The sequence below is a fragment of the Vidua macroura genome, chromosome 4, assembly GCF_024509145.1.
Source record: "Vidua macroura isolate BioBank_ID:100142 chromosome 4, ASM2450914v1, whole genome shotgun sequence".
NCBI classification, from domain to species: domain Eukaryota; kingdom Metazoa; phylum Chordata; class Aves; order Passeriformes; family Viduidae; genus Vidua; species Vidua macroura.
The window spans coordinates 48,149,871-48,165,091 of NC_071574.1; the positions used below are offsets into that span (position 1 = coordinate 48,149,871).

At 38.1% G+C, this 15,221-nt stretch overlaps 1 protein-coding gene across 1 annotated transcript; it reads left to right on the top strand.

The window, feature by feature from the left end:
- The first annotated feature begins 7,103 nt into the window (after positions 1 to 7,103).
- Positions 7,104 to 11,648, top strand: CNGA1 (cyclic nucleotide gated channel subunit alpha 1). Its single transcript, XM_053976215.1, is given in 7 exon segments — positions 7,104 to 7,215; positions 7,427 to 7,497; positions 7,927 to 7,952; positions 8,057 to 8,158; positions 9,058 to 9,165; positions 9,307 to 9,413; positions 10,231 to 11,648. Coding segments are annotated over 7 exon segments (1,944 nt in total).
- Positions 11,649 to 15,221: the final 3,573 nt, after the last annotated feature.

Consider the following 15,221-nt stretch of genomic DNA (forward strand, 5'->3'; position numbering starts at 1 on the left):
AGATCTATCTCTTTCATTATTATTTAGGAAAATTGCCCGTGGCATTTTTAAATCCTGTTATCATTGCTCAGCTTCCCTGTTCTGCATTACTCTGCCAGCAGTTGTTGCTACACGACAGCGTCCAAACATGAGTTCTGTTCAATACAGAAGCTACAGGGAGATTCATTACCTTGCCTGGCATGCAGCCACACAAAAAATACTGAAGTAGATTTGTGAATGAAGCTCTGACCATGGGAACTCTATCTTCCCCACTACATGGTGATTTAGTGCAGACCTGCAGGAGCAATACTGAAGAAAGTAGGTTCAACTGAGAAAAAAAAAAAAGGTCTCTAGACTGAAGTTAAAAATTATTAGATTGCTGTACTTGCTGTGTAGAGATTAATTGTATATATGTTCCCTTATAAATGCCCAGATACTGCCACCTTAACTCCTTCTATACTACAAAGAGTGAGTAACATGCAAGGCTAGAGTTATTAAACCTTTTTTATCTGCAGTGCACTTTCTACCTCTCTTATTGGTTGCAATGTCATATATTGATAATTTTTGTTTAAGCACCTTTTTATGTGTAAATGTTTCAGCATCATTATTCTGCACAACCAACTAAGATTTCCTGTGTTATTTTAACTTGAGATAAAATTCTGCTAAACTGAAGTACTGACTGTACAGAATTTCTGGAGCTCCTGTAGGGTCACTACAATTATTCTTTATCCCAATAATACCATTGAATAAAGATCTAGTATTTTCCAGAGAGTTTTCTGATAAGCCAGTCTCTCTGTTCCTTGCAGGTTTCAGGCTGGGAGTTGAGGAGACATCTCAGGGGAGAAACACCCACCAAACGTGGAAGACACATGGATAGTCTTACTGCAGGTTCATCTCAGGGCACAGAAAAAAATGTCAGGCATGGCCAGACACACTGTGGACATTTCAGAGTGCTAGTCCCTGTGCAGAGTAGTCATGCAGAAACTAGGGTCTGGACCTGGAGGATGATGGTGAGAGGCTTTGACACAATGTTTGAACACACTGTGCAGTGCTGTGCTCTGTGCCTGAGAGCACCTGCAGTGCTTTGTGATTCCAGCCTCATCTGCACATTAGAATCCAACACACCAACACACATCTTAAATTGACTCTATTTCACTCTCCATCACCCTTAAGTAAAAATACAGTACCACCTACTGGTGGAGACACTGTTGGCACTGATGGTTTTCTAGACAAGCCTCATTGGGGCCAACTGAGCTTCATGACATTGAATTCTACACAAGAGCATAAATAAGCCAGAAGCCCTGAAGTCTTCTCAACTACAGCACTTCCAACATGACGCACATCGGCACTAGAAAAAACAGAACAATATTTGCAGAAAATAAGCCTGCCAAAACTGTGACCCCAATCCAAACACTCATCTGTTTACAGAGCTTCAACATAGTAAGCTGAAAGACAATGTCATGCTATTAAAACCAGTTTATTGATAAGTCATACATCTGTGTAATGTATCTAGTGTTTTGGCTATGGCTATCTGAAATTACATGTAGCCTTAAGAGGATTGAGAAGAATTACAGATGATGACAATGCAAGATACAAAAAGAGATTATAGTTGGCCTACTAAAACAATAATCTGGTAGTGCAGTCATTCTCCCATCAGTCAAGGTTACTTCACTGGAATACAGAATGAAAGGAAAAATATCCATGAAAAAATATTGACATTAAACTAATATAATTGTCAGTGACGTCAATGACAGCTAAGTAACTGGCTTTTAAAGGAGGGCAGAATTGACACACTGTGTTGAGCTTATCCAGAATTTGTCCTGCAAACTTCTTCACAGGTTAGTAAGGTCCTGACCACTGTCAGACAAGGAAGCGCCCAGGCCTAGTAGGACTCATCTTCCTCTGTTTGAGAGCTTTGAAAAATTCCAGGGTAAACCAATAATAATAATAAAAAAAGTTAGTTTTGCTTTGCAGGACTTACTATTTTATAAGAAAACTGGCAGTTCTATACCAAATTAAAAAGGTGTATCAACTCCTTTGTGACACATAACAAGGCATATGTCCCAAACATTTAGTGTCACCACATATTCACAGAATCATTGCTCAGCACTGAACATTGACATCTTTCAGACAGCAAGACAGGGAAAAACCCTGGAGAATGACAGAGGTAAATCAGATCAAGATTCAGTACTAGCTGGATGCAGTAACCTTCTGAGATTCTTTTCATATCTATGATCTTAGGATGAGAGATACATTTCAGATCTTCAAAGACAACAGTAAAGCATAAGCCAGAATTTAGAAGATTATTCACTTTATCTATTTGTTATGTTGCATATCTTACTCAAAACTGGTGTAGGTGGCTTCCATTGTGCATGAGATTATACATTTCCTTGTTGCCCATTACTATCTTATTTTAAATGATTTTTATGCTTTAAATTTCAATGCATGTTCTCTTTTCTGGAAAATGGAATGGCTGTCTTCAGGGTTGGAAAGTCATAGCAGCAGAAGTGTTTAATTTGCTTCTATCATCAGGAGGCTGACATGTGCTGAGCTTTTGTTTTATGATTAAATCCATAAACTTAGTCACCTGGGCTGCAAGATTTAAGTTGGTGTCTATGATTGGTAATGGCATTTTTTCCTGCTCCTCTTGGTAATAGAAATAAATGTATCATAATCCTGGAGTCCCAGGGGCTGGACTGCTTTCCTGGATTCTGCTTTCTGTGAAGAAAAGTTAGAATGTAATGCAGTAATTTTAGCAGTGTCTCAGTTGTGACAAAGATATAAATTCAAGTTTCAACATTTACCTCTTTTTGCTACTTAAGAATCTTTTTTTTTTTTTTTTTACAAAAATGGGCCATGTACAAGATTCCAGGTTGAAAAATTAATCACTCAAATTTCAGAGAACATTATTTTCCTCATTCTTATGGTATCCAGCAGTGAAATATGAAAGGTGAGGTACGCAAATACCATCTTCTCTTTTGAAGTATATGCTCAGATCCTCATGGGGCCTTTCTTGACTCTCTGGCCACTACAGATGCACTCTTGCACATTTCTAATGGAGGAGGAATGCAGCTTCTTAAACCATTTTGCAAAGTTATAATCATACTGAAGTTGAAGATCAGTTCAGTGACTTAAAACTTCATCATCAAGGCATTTTCCACTGTATCCACAATTCATTGGATTTTTAAGCATCAGAATATGTTATATGATTTTAGATATTTAAGTAATTTAAAATATTATTTCCTTTTTTCAGCCATATTGTATATACATTAAAATAAACAGGAAATTTCCATTTATGGTATTTTATCTATTACAGTAAAAAAAACCCCGTTACTACAGTTAAAAAGCATCTGCAATATTAAGAGAACAAGTGAGCAGACAATACTGAATATATAGTTATTTCCAATATTTTTTTTTCAGTTTCAAAACAGAGCATACTCCAGTATTTGTCACTTCTTGTGCTTGTAGATAGGGCTAGTAAGCTTCTGCTCAGGTGAAGGATAATACTGACTGCCACTGTCACTTTCATCTCCCTCTAAATCTCAAAATCCATCACTTGGTCAAGGAAATCCTCCTCTAATAACAATGTCCTTCCTTCAGAATACTTCAGAGAACTGCACAGGGGGCTGGCTCTTTGTGAAATCAATCAATAAGAGATTTATTTATGAAATGTTGATTATATTTAGCTTTTCATGGTGATTCTGCTTCTGTAGTAAGGAAATGTGGCTGATTTAAAGGACTGAAATCTCTAGTAGAAGCAGCAGATTACATTCCCAAGGTAAGCATGCACACTGCTTGTTGAAACTGCTTATTGCAGAACTGCTAAGGATTCTTAGCATATTAGAAAAGACAGATCATGCTGTAGCATGCTGCAGATTTCAATGTTAATGAAGATTTTTTTGCTGCTTTTTGTAAAGAAAAGAATTAGATCTTTATATGATGCCCAAATCTGTTCCAGGGTATCCTTATTTAAAGCATTTTCTCTATGAAAATAATGATTAGAGATGTGAATGTGGTGGGCAAGTAAGAAAGAGAGAAATATGTAAAATAAAAGAGCAGAAGAGACAAAAGCTGGTCTTCCACTCATCACAATCCTGTAAAAGGGTAATACTGCCTTCATTTTCTTGCAGCCTTAAAGATTTTTATGTATAGTGATTAATATAATTAGTTTTCAGGTCATAATGCTTGAAAACTCAGTTGTTTATCATAGTAGTTACATTTTTAAAAAATCCAAAGTAGTAAAAGGAACCTATTTGGGATGATACAGTAAAAACCATATGGTAGAAATCTAAAATGTGTCTAAAGAAAGCATCTAATTACCTTTTGAATTTGCTACATAAATATGATAATGTGAAAATGTCCATCCCAATATTAAAAGCACTGTAATAAGTTGTGACAATGTATCAGTTTAAGACAAAATATGTGTGACTACTGAATAGGAAACATGATAGTGATAGAATTTGGTAAAAACTTTGAAAATGCATGAAGATTAATTCAGACCCAGTGAGTTTAATGTGATATTTTCTACTGTGCCCAGTATAGGCAAATGCTGTAACAAGGTAACAACAGTCCCCAAACTAAATTTAATTTCTGTGTCTGTCCAACTTGCACTGGGCACATGCTGCATTAGCACTTCTGTGTCTCAGACTTGGGAACTTAAACTCCCCACAATTTGCTTTTAGACTAGTGGAATTTGAAGATACTCTTGTGCTACACAACCTGACTGATTGACAAGGAAAATAACTTGGTGCAGCACTTACCTAAGCTTGACATTCAAACTTGGTATTTTGAGACTACAGGGTAGTTTATACTTCAATTTCTATGTCACTTACTGTTTTCAGTGCCTCAGTAATATGAAATGTCCAGTCCTGCCTCAAATGGTAGCTCCTCTTTCCCAGCAAATCCTATGCATGGCTGCCATGGCTGTTTCCCCAGAGCACGCAGTGTCCCACAGTACCTCTGCTTACAATAGACACCAACAGAGCCAGAGGAATTTGTTTATTTGAAAGAATGCACAGAAAATTCTATTAACCTGAAGAAGACGGGAATGTAGAAGACACAGATCTTTTTCCCCAGCCTTCAGGCTACATACTCTGGATTGGTGTGATTTTGGACATGTTCTATTTTATCATACTTATCTTTAAACTCTAGGGAAAGTGCAAATCAGTATGTCTGGATAGCACAAAGTAAAACTTTTTTTTTCTTTGAAACTGAAAAAGATTCAAAGAGCAAAAGTAAACATGAAAAATATATGCCTATGTAGAAATGCTGGTACTGTGAGTACTAACATGAACTGGCTGGCTTACAGCCCACTCTGTTGGAGAAATTATTTCCCTTGAGATTAATGCATTTGCATTTGTCTGGTGCTGAGTTGGACACAGCTTTATTTTGCACCATTATTTGTGTGGCCCTGTGGAGGATATAGGTTTAATCAGGATGGAATTGTGTGTGCCAGCATTAATAGAGCTTTCAGAGCACATGTAAGCAGATAGAAAGCTACTTAATTGAACCTGGTGTAATTTCAATCCTCTCACTTTCAAGCACTAAGTCACAGGAAACCCTGGTACAGCTTTTAGTCTCCTGATGAATCTAACCTGAAGTTTATAATGTTTTAGATATTTAGAATATTTTACATCTATTTATCTTAGACCTGATCCATGCTGGTAAGCATTGAAAGACTGACTAGTAATATTGGACTATATTTAGGACTATTCATGGAATAACACATCTTAATCTTCAATCTTTATCTTTCTATTGTGTAGAATGTTAGATCTCAGTTGGTCACAGCATGCTGTTAATAACATCAAGGTTGTGGGTTTGATCCCTGTATGGGCCCTTCACTTAAGGGTTGGGCTCAGTGGTCCTTGTGGGTCCCTTCCAAAACAGAATATTCTGTTATTCTGTGATATTGCTGTATTATTTTTTGTACCATGTGTCGTTCATGTCTGAATGCTGGAAACATGATTTTCCCCTCCTATTTCCTGTATAGGTGCATTTTTAGTTTCATTGACAAATAAGGGAAGTCAAGTAAGTCTGGCAGCAATGTCAGCTGTATCATTCTGCTCCTCCTTCATGGTGTGCCAGAATACACTGCCTTAAGACTGATCCCTATGGCATTTGACTTCACTTATCAGTGGTACATACACTCATTTCTCAGTTTGTGGCTTACAGAGATCTCAATATTCTGATTTCACACATGCAGGGATATTGTTACTGCAGAGGATAGCAGTATCAATATCTGTTTTATAATCCTCTCTAAATGTTAAATAATCCTCCTCAGCAAGAGCAAATCATACTGGTAGAATTCACGCCTAAAGAGTTGGTAGTCTCACTGATGCCAAGATGTAACTGACAGCACTGTAGAAATAAATGGTGAAAAAGGAGAGCAGAAGTTAATTACAGCAGTGCTACAAAATTCTGCAGTAGACTGCACTGTATTAGCTATAAAACATTTTCAGGGTTTTTTTTTCCCCTTGAGATGAACACACCAGGCATAAAGAGCCACTAACACTTCTATTTAGGTATTTATATACCACCTGCTATATGAATAAGGAAACCACTACATTAATCTTACCCTCTTACTTACAGAACCCACTCTTTGATCTCAACAGTGTAAGTCTCAGTTACCAGGTATATCTGGTAACTGAGACTTACACTGTTGAGATCAAAAAGCTTTTCTTGGACCTAAAACCAGAGGATACTTTTTTTGTCTGGTTTTCAGGATGTCATCTGTGCATGAATGTTTCTCCATCTTCATACAGTGTTTCAAGCCTTTGGTTCAAAACCCAGAGAAACAGCGGTAGATGTTTCAAACACAATTGTTTAAATATTTTCAAAGTATGTGTCAAAACTCAGGAGAAAAGACCTAAATTAATGCTTCCCTAAAGATGTGCACAACGTTCCCTTTAGCAGCAGATGCCAGGTCATTTTCTTGTCTGGTGGGAATGTCATGGCAGACAGGAAATTGCAAATATTCTTGTTGGTCTTCAGGAAAGCACCAATGTAAAGGATTCATTTTTAGGAAAAAAAAAAAAAAAAAAGCTACTTATTCTAGTGGTGAAATGACTTTATTTTTTTTTTTTATTCAGTCTTCTTCAATTACCCAAGTTAAAACAAACCTGACCATGAAGGTAGGAGTGATTGAGACCCATCACTCCCATACAGTTGTTCCCAGTGTCGTAGTGCATGACACCAGTAAGGACCTTGAACTGATGCACAGAGGGGAAAACAGGTATGTCAAATATATTTTGTGTCAGTTTGTTTTTTTTTTTTTTTAGTTTGATGATTTACATAGGATTATCTAAGCACATATCCTTGCTATCATATAATTTTCTTCACTCTTAAACAAACAAAGTTTTTAAGATTACAGTATATTGTTTACTGTAAATATTTAGGATATTAAAAAAAATTCAGCAGATATCATATAACTGTGTTGTTTTGTTGTTTCCCAGGCATCAATATCTACCTGGAGTATTTGCATGCTACAATATTAACAATAATAGTAATAAAGATGAGTAAGTATCTTTGCCATTTGATAAAATAAGAGTACTGCAATTTTGATAATAAAAGCAGAAATAAATAATTATAATAAAGATCTAATTGTTTCATTAGAAACAGCTATGTCATTCAGGTAAGCCCAAAAGAGACTGCACATACATTTCAACTTCATGGACATCAGTTATGATGATGATCATCCTTATTACCAAAGTTACTGATACTGTATATATTAATTTAAAACAAAAGTAGTTCTAGGTGAATACAACAAGCAATAAGAAAAACACTTTTTTTAAAGGCTAAACACCCAAGTACAATGTTATCCTTAGTGAATTCAGAAATCATACAACAATAGATGTTGAAGAAATAATAGATGTTGAACAATAAATAGATGTTGAAGAAACAGGATGTGCATCCCATAAGCCTATCATATTTTTTTTTCTTAGAGAGGAGAAGAAAAGGAAAAAAGAAAAGAAGAGGTAAGATGAAGAGTAATAATATTATTATTTCTAAGAGATTTAGGTTTTTTTCTACATATTTTTACTTGGTCCTTAACAATGGAAAATGTTAATTTATTTCTTAGCAAGCCAGAAAAAAAAAAGGATGGAGAAACACAAAAGAACAAAGGAAAAAAGGAGAAAAATAAAAATAAAGATAAGTTGAAGAAGAAAGAAAATATAGAAGAGTAAGTATTTTTCATTTAGGTCCAATTATGCTATGTAATAAAATTGCTTTTGATGTAAGAACAACTTAATTCACAGATGTCCTGTAAAGATGTTTATACCTTAGTGAATGAGTATAAAGACTTCTGTTGTTCTCCCTAGAGTGGAGGTGTTTTGACTTAACTTCATATGTGGACAACAGAAGTATGCATGCCTGGAGGTGATCTGAAACATTAATCAAGATATATCTCCTTTGGATTCTGACTATCTAATAGTTCTTGTATAACACACTGCAGCAAACAATGTGCCAGTATAAAGCAATCTCTTCCACACACAAAGGCACCTACCAGCCACTAAACTCTTCTATGCTCTAAAAGTTGTTGCTTTATAGTCTGCTAGGTAAATTCATAATTTTCTGGCTAAGGAAGAGAAACTTAAAACAGTGCAGTAGAAATCTGTGTTGTATGATTTCCTATTCTTTGGTTTCTTTATGTAAACTATGCCAATATTTTATCTTCCTCAGGGCTAGACTTTTTCCCTGTGAGAAAGGCATGATTCATCTCATAATTTATATTTATGTAAAAATTAGTGGTCACATAATATTTTTTTTTTACATGATAAAATAAATTATCAGACAAGAGTTATTTGGGTAGGAAAAAAGTTTAAAACTCACATGTGCCACTATAAAGTGAAGTGAGACTGCCAAGCTGACTTTGCTCAGCAAAATTTAGATTTTAAAGTTTGTGTCACATCCAGTCGTACCACCTTCATATCTTCCATGCATTTGAGTAAGGAAGTTTAACTTTGATAAAGACCATTTATTTCACAATAAAAATTTCTGGAATGCTTAATTCCTCAAAAATTAGACGTGTATTTCAAGTCTCTCATTAAATCTCTTTTTTTCCCCCTGCTTACCACTTAGGGAGAAGAAAGATATTTTCACCATTGATCCAGCAGGAAATATATATTACAACTGGTTGTTTTGCATCACAATGCCTGTCATGTACAACTGGACCATGATTATTGCTAGGTGATGTACTCGTTTAATGACTACATAGAACTTCTGGAAAATCATATTATCCCTGACTAATAAAAAAATATTCATCATTGATTCATGCAAGTATTTAATTTTTGTTTCATGGTAATTTACTTTTGTTTTTTTCATATTCAGAGCCTGTTTTGATGAGCTTCAGCACGATTACTTAGTGGCATGGTTTATTATTGATTATGTTTCTGATGCCATTTATGTTGCTGATATGTTTGTACGGACAAGGACAGGTAAATATACTCAAGGATTAATTATTCCTTTTTACATATTTATGCCAGTTTTTTTTAATCAAAACCCTACTACTTCTCTTATCTGAGTAGCCTTGATGAGGTGCAATAGTGAAAAAAAGACACTGAGTTAGATTTCTGAAAGGCTCCAGCCTTACTGTAAAAGTAGGAGAAATTCTGATGAAATTTTATGTATTACTCAAAGGACACATAAAGTTTGAGATATGCAGGTATAAGCTGTTCTGCCTGCAGCTGACTCACCAAGACATAAGAAACATGTGGTGCAGCCAAGAGAGGATCAGGAGTTCTGAAAATCCAGCACCTAAATCTGGTTTTTGTATTAATGGGAGATTCAAGTATTTGCTTGATTTTCAAGACCATTGAGCAAGCAAGACATCCCATTAACTTCAGCTGCAACTATTTATTGTACAAGATTAACCTATGGAGCTATTAAGTAGATACACTCAATATGGAACTGCAATTCCTGTGTTCAAATCCTTTTCCCCATTAATCAGCCTTCCTATAGCTTGGGGAGTTTTCTTCAGAGAGGAAAATGGGATTTCTTTTCAGATGTCCATCATAGTGGAAAAGTGCAGGAAAATATTCAGACCTAGAATTGTTTATCTTTCATAGCTCAAGCTGAACCATATAGCATTAAGCTGACTATTTGGAAATAAGAAATTAAATATTAAAAAGCAAAAGAAGTTATGTTCCATATGGAATTTGCACCCAAAATATTTTTCAGAGTAGATTTGGACTGACCTTAAACACAATTTATTTGAACCAGTAGCATTTTTTATTATTTACAATTTTATTTTAGGTTACCTGGAGCAAGGTCTTCTGGTGAAAGAAGAACAGAAGCTACGAGAGAAATACAAGAAATCTTTTCAATTCAAACTAGATTTTCTGTCAATCATACCAACTGATCTCTTATACTTTAAGTTAGGATTGAATTACCCAGAATTAAGAATAAACAGACTACTCAGAGTAGCTCGGATGTTTGAATTCTTCCAGAGAACAGAAACAAGAACAAACTACCCAAATATCTTCAGGATCTCTAACCTTGTAATGTACATTGTGATTATTATTCACTGGAATGCCTGTGTGTACTACTCCATCTCAAAAGCCATTGGATTTGGGGCTGACACATGGGTCTACCCCAACACCTCAGATCCTGAATTTGCCCGCCTGACTAGAAAATATGTCTACAGTCTCTACTGGTCAACACTGACTCTGACTACTATTGGTGAAACCCCCCCTCCTGTAAGAGATTCTGAGTATTTCTTCGTGGTTGTTGACTTCTTGGTTGGAGTACTGATCTTTGCTACCATTGTTGGTAACGTGGGCTCAATGATCTCCAACATGAATGCTGCCAGGGCGGAGTTTCAAGCAAGGATTGATGCTATCAAGCAGTATATGCACTTTCGGAATGTGAGTAAGGACATGGAAAAAAGAGTTATAAAGTGGTTTGACTACCTGTGGACAAACAAAAAGGCTGTGGATGAAAGAGAAGTCTTGAAGTATCTGCCAGATAAACTAAGAGCAGAGATTGCAATCAATGTTCACCTGGAAACGCTAAAAAAAGTTCGGATTTTTGCGGACTGTGAAGCAGGTTTGCTGGTTGAGCTGGTTTTGAAACTCCAGCCCCAAGTATACAGTCCTGGAGATTATATTTGCAGAAAAGGAGATATTGGACGAGAGATGTACATTATCAAAGAAGGCAAGCTGGCAGTAGTTGCTGATGATGGAATTACCCAATTTGTGGTCCTAAGTGATGGCAGCTACTTTGGAGAAATCAGCATTCTTAATATCAAGGGTAGCAAAGCTGGCAATCGAAGAACAGCCAATATTAAAAGTATTGGATACTCGGACTTGTTTTGTCTGTCTAAAGATGATCTCATGGAGGCTTTAACAGAATATCCAGATGCAAAGGCTATGCTGGAAGAAAAAGGCAAGCAAATCCTAATGAAAGATGGGTTGCTGGACATTGAAATTGCAAATTTAGGAAGTGATCCTAAAGATCTGGAAGAGAAGGTTGCCTACATGGAACGTGCTATGGACAGGTTACAAACAAAGTTTGCCAGGTTGTTGGCTGAGTATGAAGGTGCACAACAGAAAGTGAAAAAAAGACTTACACAAATAGAAAAAATACTGAAGCCAGTTATAGAGGAAGAGCTTGCGGACTTAGAAGAAGCAGATCCATCCACAGATAAACCTGGACTGTCAAAAGCAGAATAAAAACAGTGGAAGTTGCCAATAAGACTGAAGGTCAAATCCTGACAGGGGCTGAACACATTAATTTCTAATATTTGTAGTAGCTGACTATTAATTACAAAAAATTATTTGTTGAGACAATGTCACTACTCTCCTACAAGCAGCACACATTTGGCAGTTTTGGGGCAGAAAAAGAAGAATCAAGAATGATAATGGAAGATAACACTTTGCTCTTGCACAAGCAGGTGTTGCTATCTGCTAATGAGTTTTGTGCTCTCTGTAATGCTGCTCTATGGCAGATGCACATGCACTGTCATATACTGGCAAATATTGGAAGTTTTAAAATAATTTCTTTGTGTCTGCTTATGGAAAGAATGAAAGGTTTGGTTAAAATTATATTATTTGAAGTCATTGACCTTTATATTAAATTTGTGTATAATCAATAGATATTGTGTTAATCAATAGATATTTTAATATCTATTGATTAACATGAAATGAATTATGTATGTAATATTATAAAAAGAATTAGGTATATCTACTAATATTATCTGCTCTCATCTACATTGTACTGAAGGCTGTAAGATTTGGAAAATACTATTACTTCATTGGGTCCACCTTGGCTGATTTCTTGAAATATAAGTGGGAAGTTTGAAATATATCTTTTTTTCAGGATAGTACACGCAAAGGCTGGAATACAGAGAGAAGAATGCGACTTTATGCAAGCAACAATATTAAAGATATGGATGGCTCATTATCTAGTGTTCTTTTCACAATAATAAAAAATAGTATACAAATATACAGATAATATACAAATAAAAATATACATTAAAGATTGTTCTGTTCCATGTAATCAAGTGGCTGCAGAACATGGACTATTAAGTTTTGAAGATTTTTAATTAAAAATGTCTATGTCCCTAATGTAACACTTGTTTAAGGGGAAGACATGACAGCAACAGGCCAAATTCTTCCTACAGAATCTTCTGTAGATGCTGTTGGGGGAAGAATATGACTAAAGAGGCTGTTTTTTTCCCACTGATAGAGTATTTCTTTTTTCATAACTACTTCTGAGATAGTAAAGTCTATAGATTTGTATGTTAGATCCATCTTTCAACTGCTTTAAGATGCGTTATCTCCTTGGATTTTCCCCTAATTCATGTCTTTTTCCATTGGCAAAAAAATTGTTTGCTTAGTTATGGTCTCAGCTGAGTATTTGCAGCTGGGTATTTTCAGTAGAATTAGATCATAGGCATATAACATTGGATAAGTTCGATGAAAAGGACTGAAAAAAGGGACTTTAATGAGAGAATGGATAATTCTCTATTTAGGGAAATTTGATTATCCTGAGCAACTGGACTGCCACTCTTAAAAATACATATGTACATGTTAGTATCAATAATATCTCTACACTTACATTCTCTGCTGAATGAGATGGAGATAATATAAATTGGGTATTTTACAAAATGCATTCCTTTCTGGCTGTTTTATTTTTTATAATGTTGATGCTCTCCAGGATGCCAGAGATCTAGAAATAACTCCTGATTTACTGCAAGAATGAAATTTTATGAAGTACAGAATGCATAGGATATATATGGAACAAGGGTAAATATAAATTAAAAAAGGCTGTTCATGCCCTGTTGATCCTGTGCTTTGAATGATAAATGGCTTCATTAGCTGATAAGGGGAAAGGGCATGCCATCCTGTCAGTAAAGATTCTATCCCTGTACACAGGAACAGGATTATTCTGGTATTTAGCTATATTGTGAGAGTCAGACTTTGCAATCAGCATTCTTCCAGCTCAGGTCTTGAATATAATTTGCAATCTGTATGCCAGCAGCAACCTATCCTATATGGCTACTAGGCACTTAGAAAGCACTTCTCTCCTTTGTTGAAGTGCTTAAGACTTTTTATTAGATAAATGTGTGATATGAAGCTTTAATTAAAAAAAGGACAGCTATCTACTGTTAACATTTGGGTTTTTTTCGGTATTGAACGTTCAGTCTAAGACATGAATTGTATTCACTAGCTGCCTCTTTCTTGAGAATAAAAACTCTTTGATTTAAACCACTTCAAAATAAAACAGAAAACCAGACTTTATCTCCAGTGGTTTGCTTACTATTTTCAGACTACTTACGGTTGGAAATCTGCTATAACAACTTTTATGAGAAGGCATTTGCTGAAAAAGGGCTAAATGCAAAGTTTCCTCCTGGCACACAACATAATGTAAGTGCTGCAAGGAAATGTCAGTAATATTAAAATTATTCCAACCTGCCTTTATTTGTCCAAACTTGGGATGCACACAGCTTCCTCAATATATGTTTCTGTGCACTCACTGAAACTTTCTGGATGTGCTTCAGTGAAGTTTCTAAACAGGCTTTGTGGTCAGTTTTTAACTCTCATACTCCAGGAGCTTACAGGAGTTACAGGAGCTGTGAAGAACATGTCTGCAAGAGCCGCATGCCGCAGAAGCAGCTGCCAGAAATTTACTCAGGAGAAAAGGGGGTTCAGGGGGAACCTTATCGCTTGATTGAGTACCTGAAGGGAGGCGGTAGCGAAGGTTGGGCGGTGTCTTCTCCTTAAGTTACAAGAGACAGGACGAGAGGAAATGGTCCCAAGTTGCGCCAGGAGAGGTTAGACCAGTTTAGATTAGTAACTAGGTTTCCTAGTTAGTAGGAAAAATTTCAACTGAAACGGTTGTCAAGCACTGAACGGGCTGCCCAGGGAAGTGGTTCAGTCACCATCCCTTGAGGTATTTAAAAGCCGTATAGATGTGACACCTGGGGACATGGTTCAACGGTGGACGTGGCAGCGCTGGGTTAATGACGGCGATTTCACACCCTTTCCAAGCTGGGACGCTCTGTGACCCAGGGACAGAGCCGCAGCTCCAGCTCCGAGCCCGGCCGGCTGAGGCGGGGCCCGGCGCGGGCCCGCCCGCCGCGCGGGGAGCGCCGGGAGCTGTAGTCGCGCTGCCACGGGAGCACCGCGGCGCCGCCGCCTCCACTGCCGGGCGGAGCGGCCAGGCCGGGCTGGGCCGGGTGGAGCTGCTCCCCGGGCGGCTGTGCCGGCGGGGGGGAGGCGGAGGGTCTGGTCCCACCGCCGTCCTTCGCTCTCTGGCGAGGGACAAATGGAGGCTCAGTGGCGTCAGGGCGGCCGGGGCCGCGGCCGCGCCAGGCCCGGGGACGAGCTCGCCGCTCGCTCTGGGGCGGCCGCCCGGCCCCCGGCCGCGAGGGGCCGCGGCGGTGCCCGCGCTGCGGCAGCGGGGGCTATCGGCGAGGGGGCCAGCGGTGAGTGTCGCGTTCTGCCCCCTACCCGCGCTGCCGGGCCCGGGCTGGGGAGCCCGCAGTGGCCCGGAGCCCCTGCAGGTGCGAGGTCGGGGCTGTCCCCGCCGAGGCGGGGAAGGGAGCCTGGCGGGCCCCAGCCCCGCTCCCGCGCTGCTCGGCGGTGTCGAGCCGGTGTTCGCCGTGTGCCGTGTCCTGCCTGCAGGTTCCTGCAGGGAGAGACGCGGAGGCCTCGGGCAGTGGCGAGGAGCGAGGGGCTAAGCCCCGCCAGGGTGCACAGGGTGCACCGCCTTCTCGGAGCAGAAGAGTAAAGTGTGAAGTA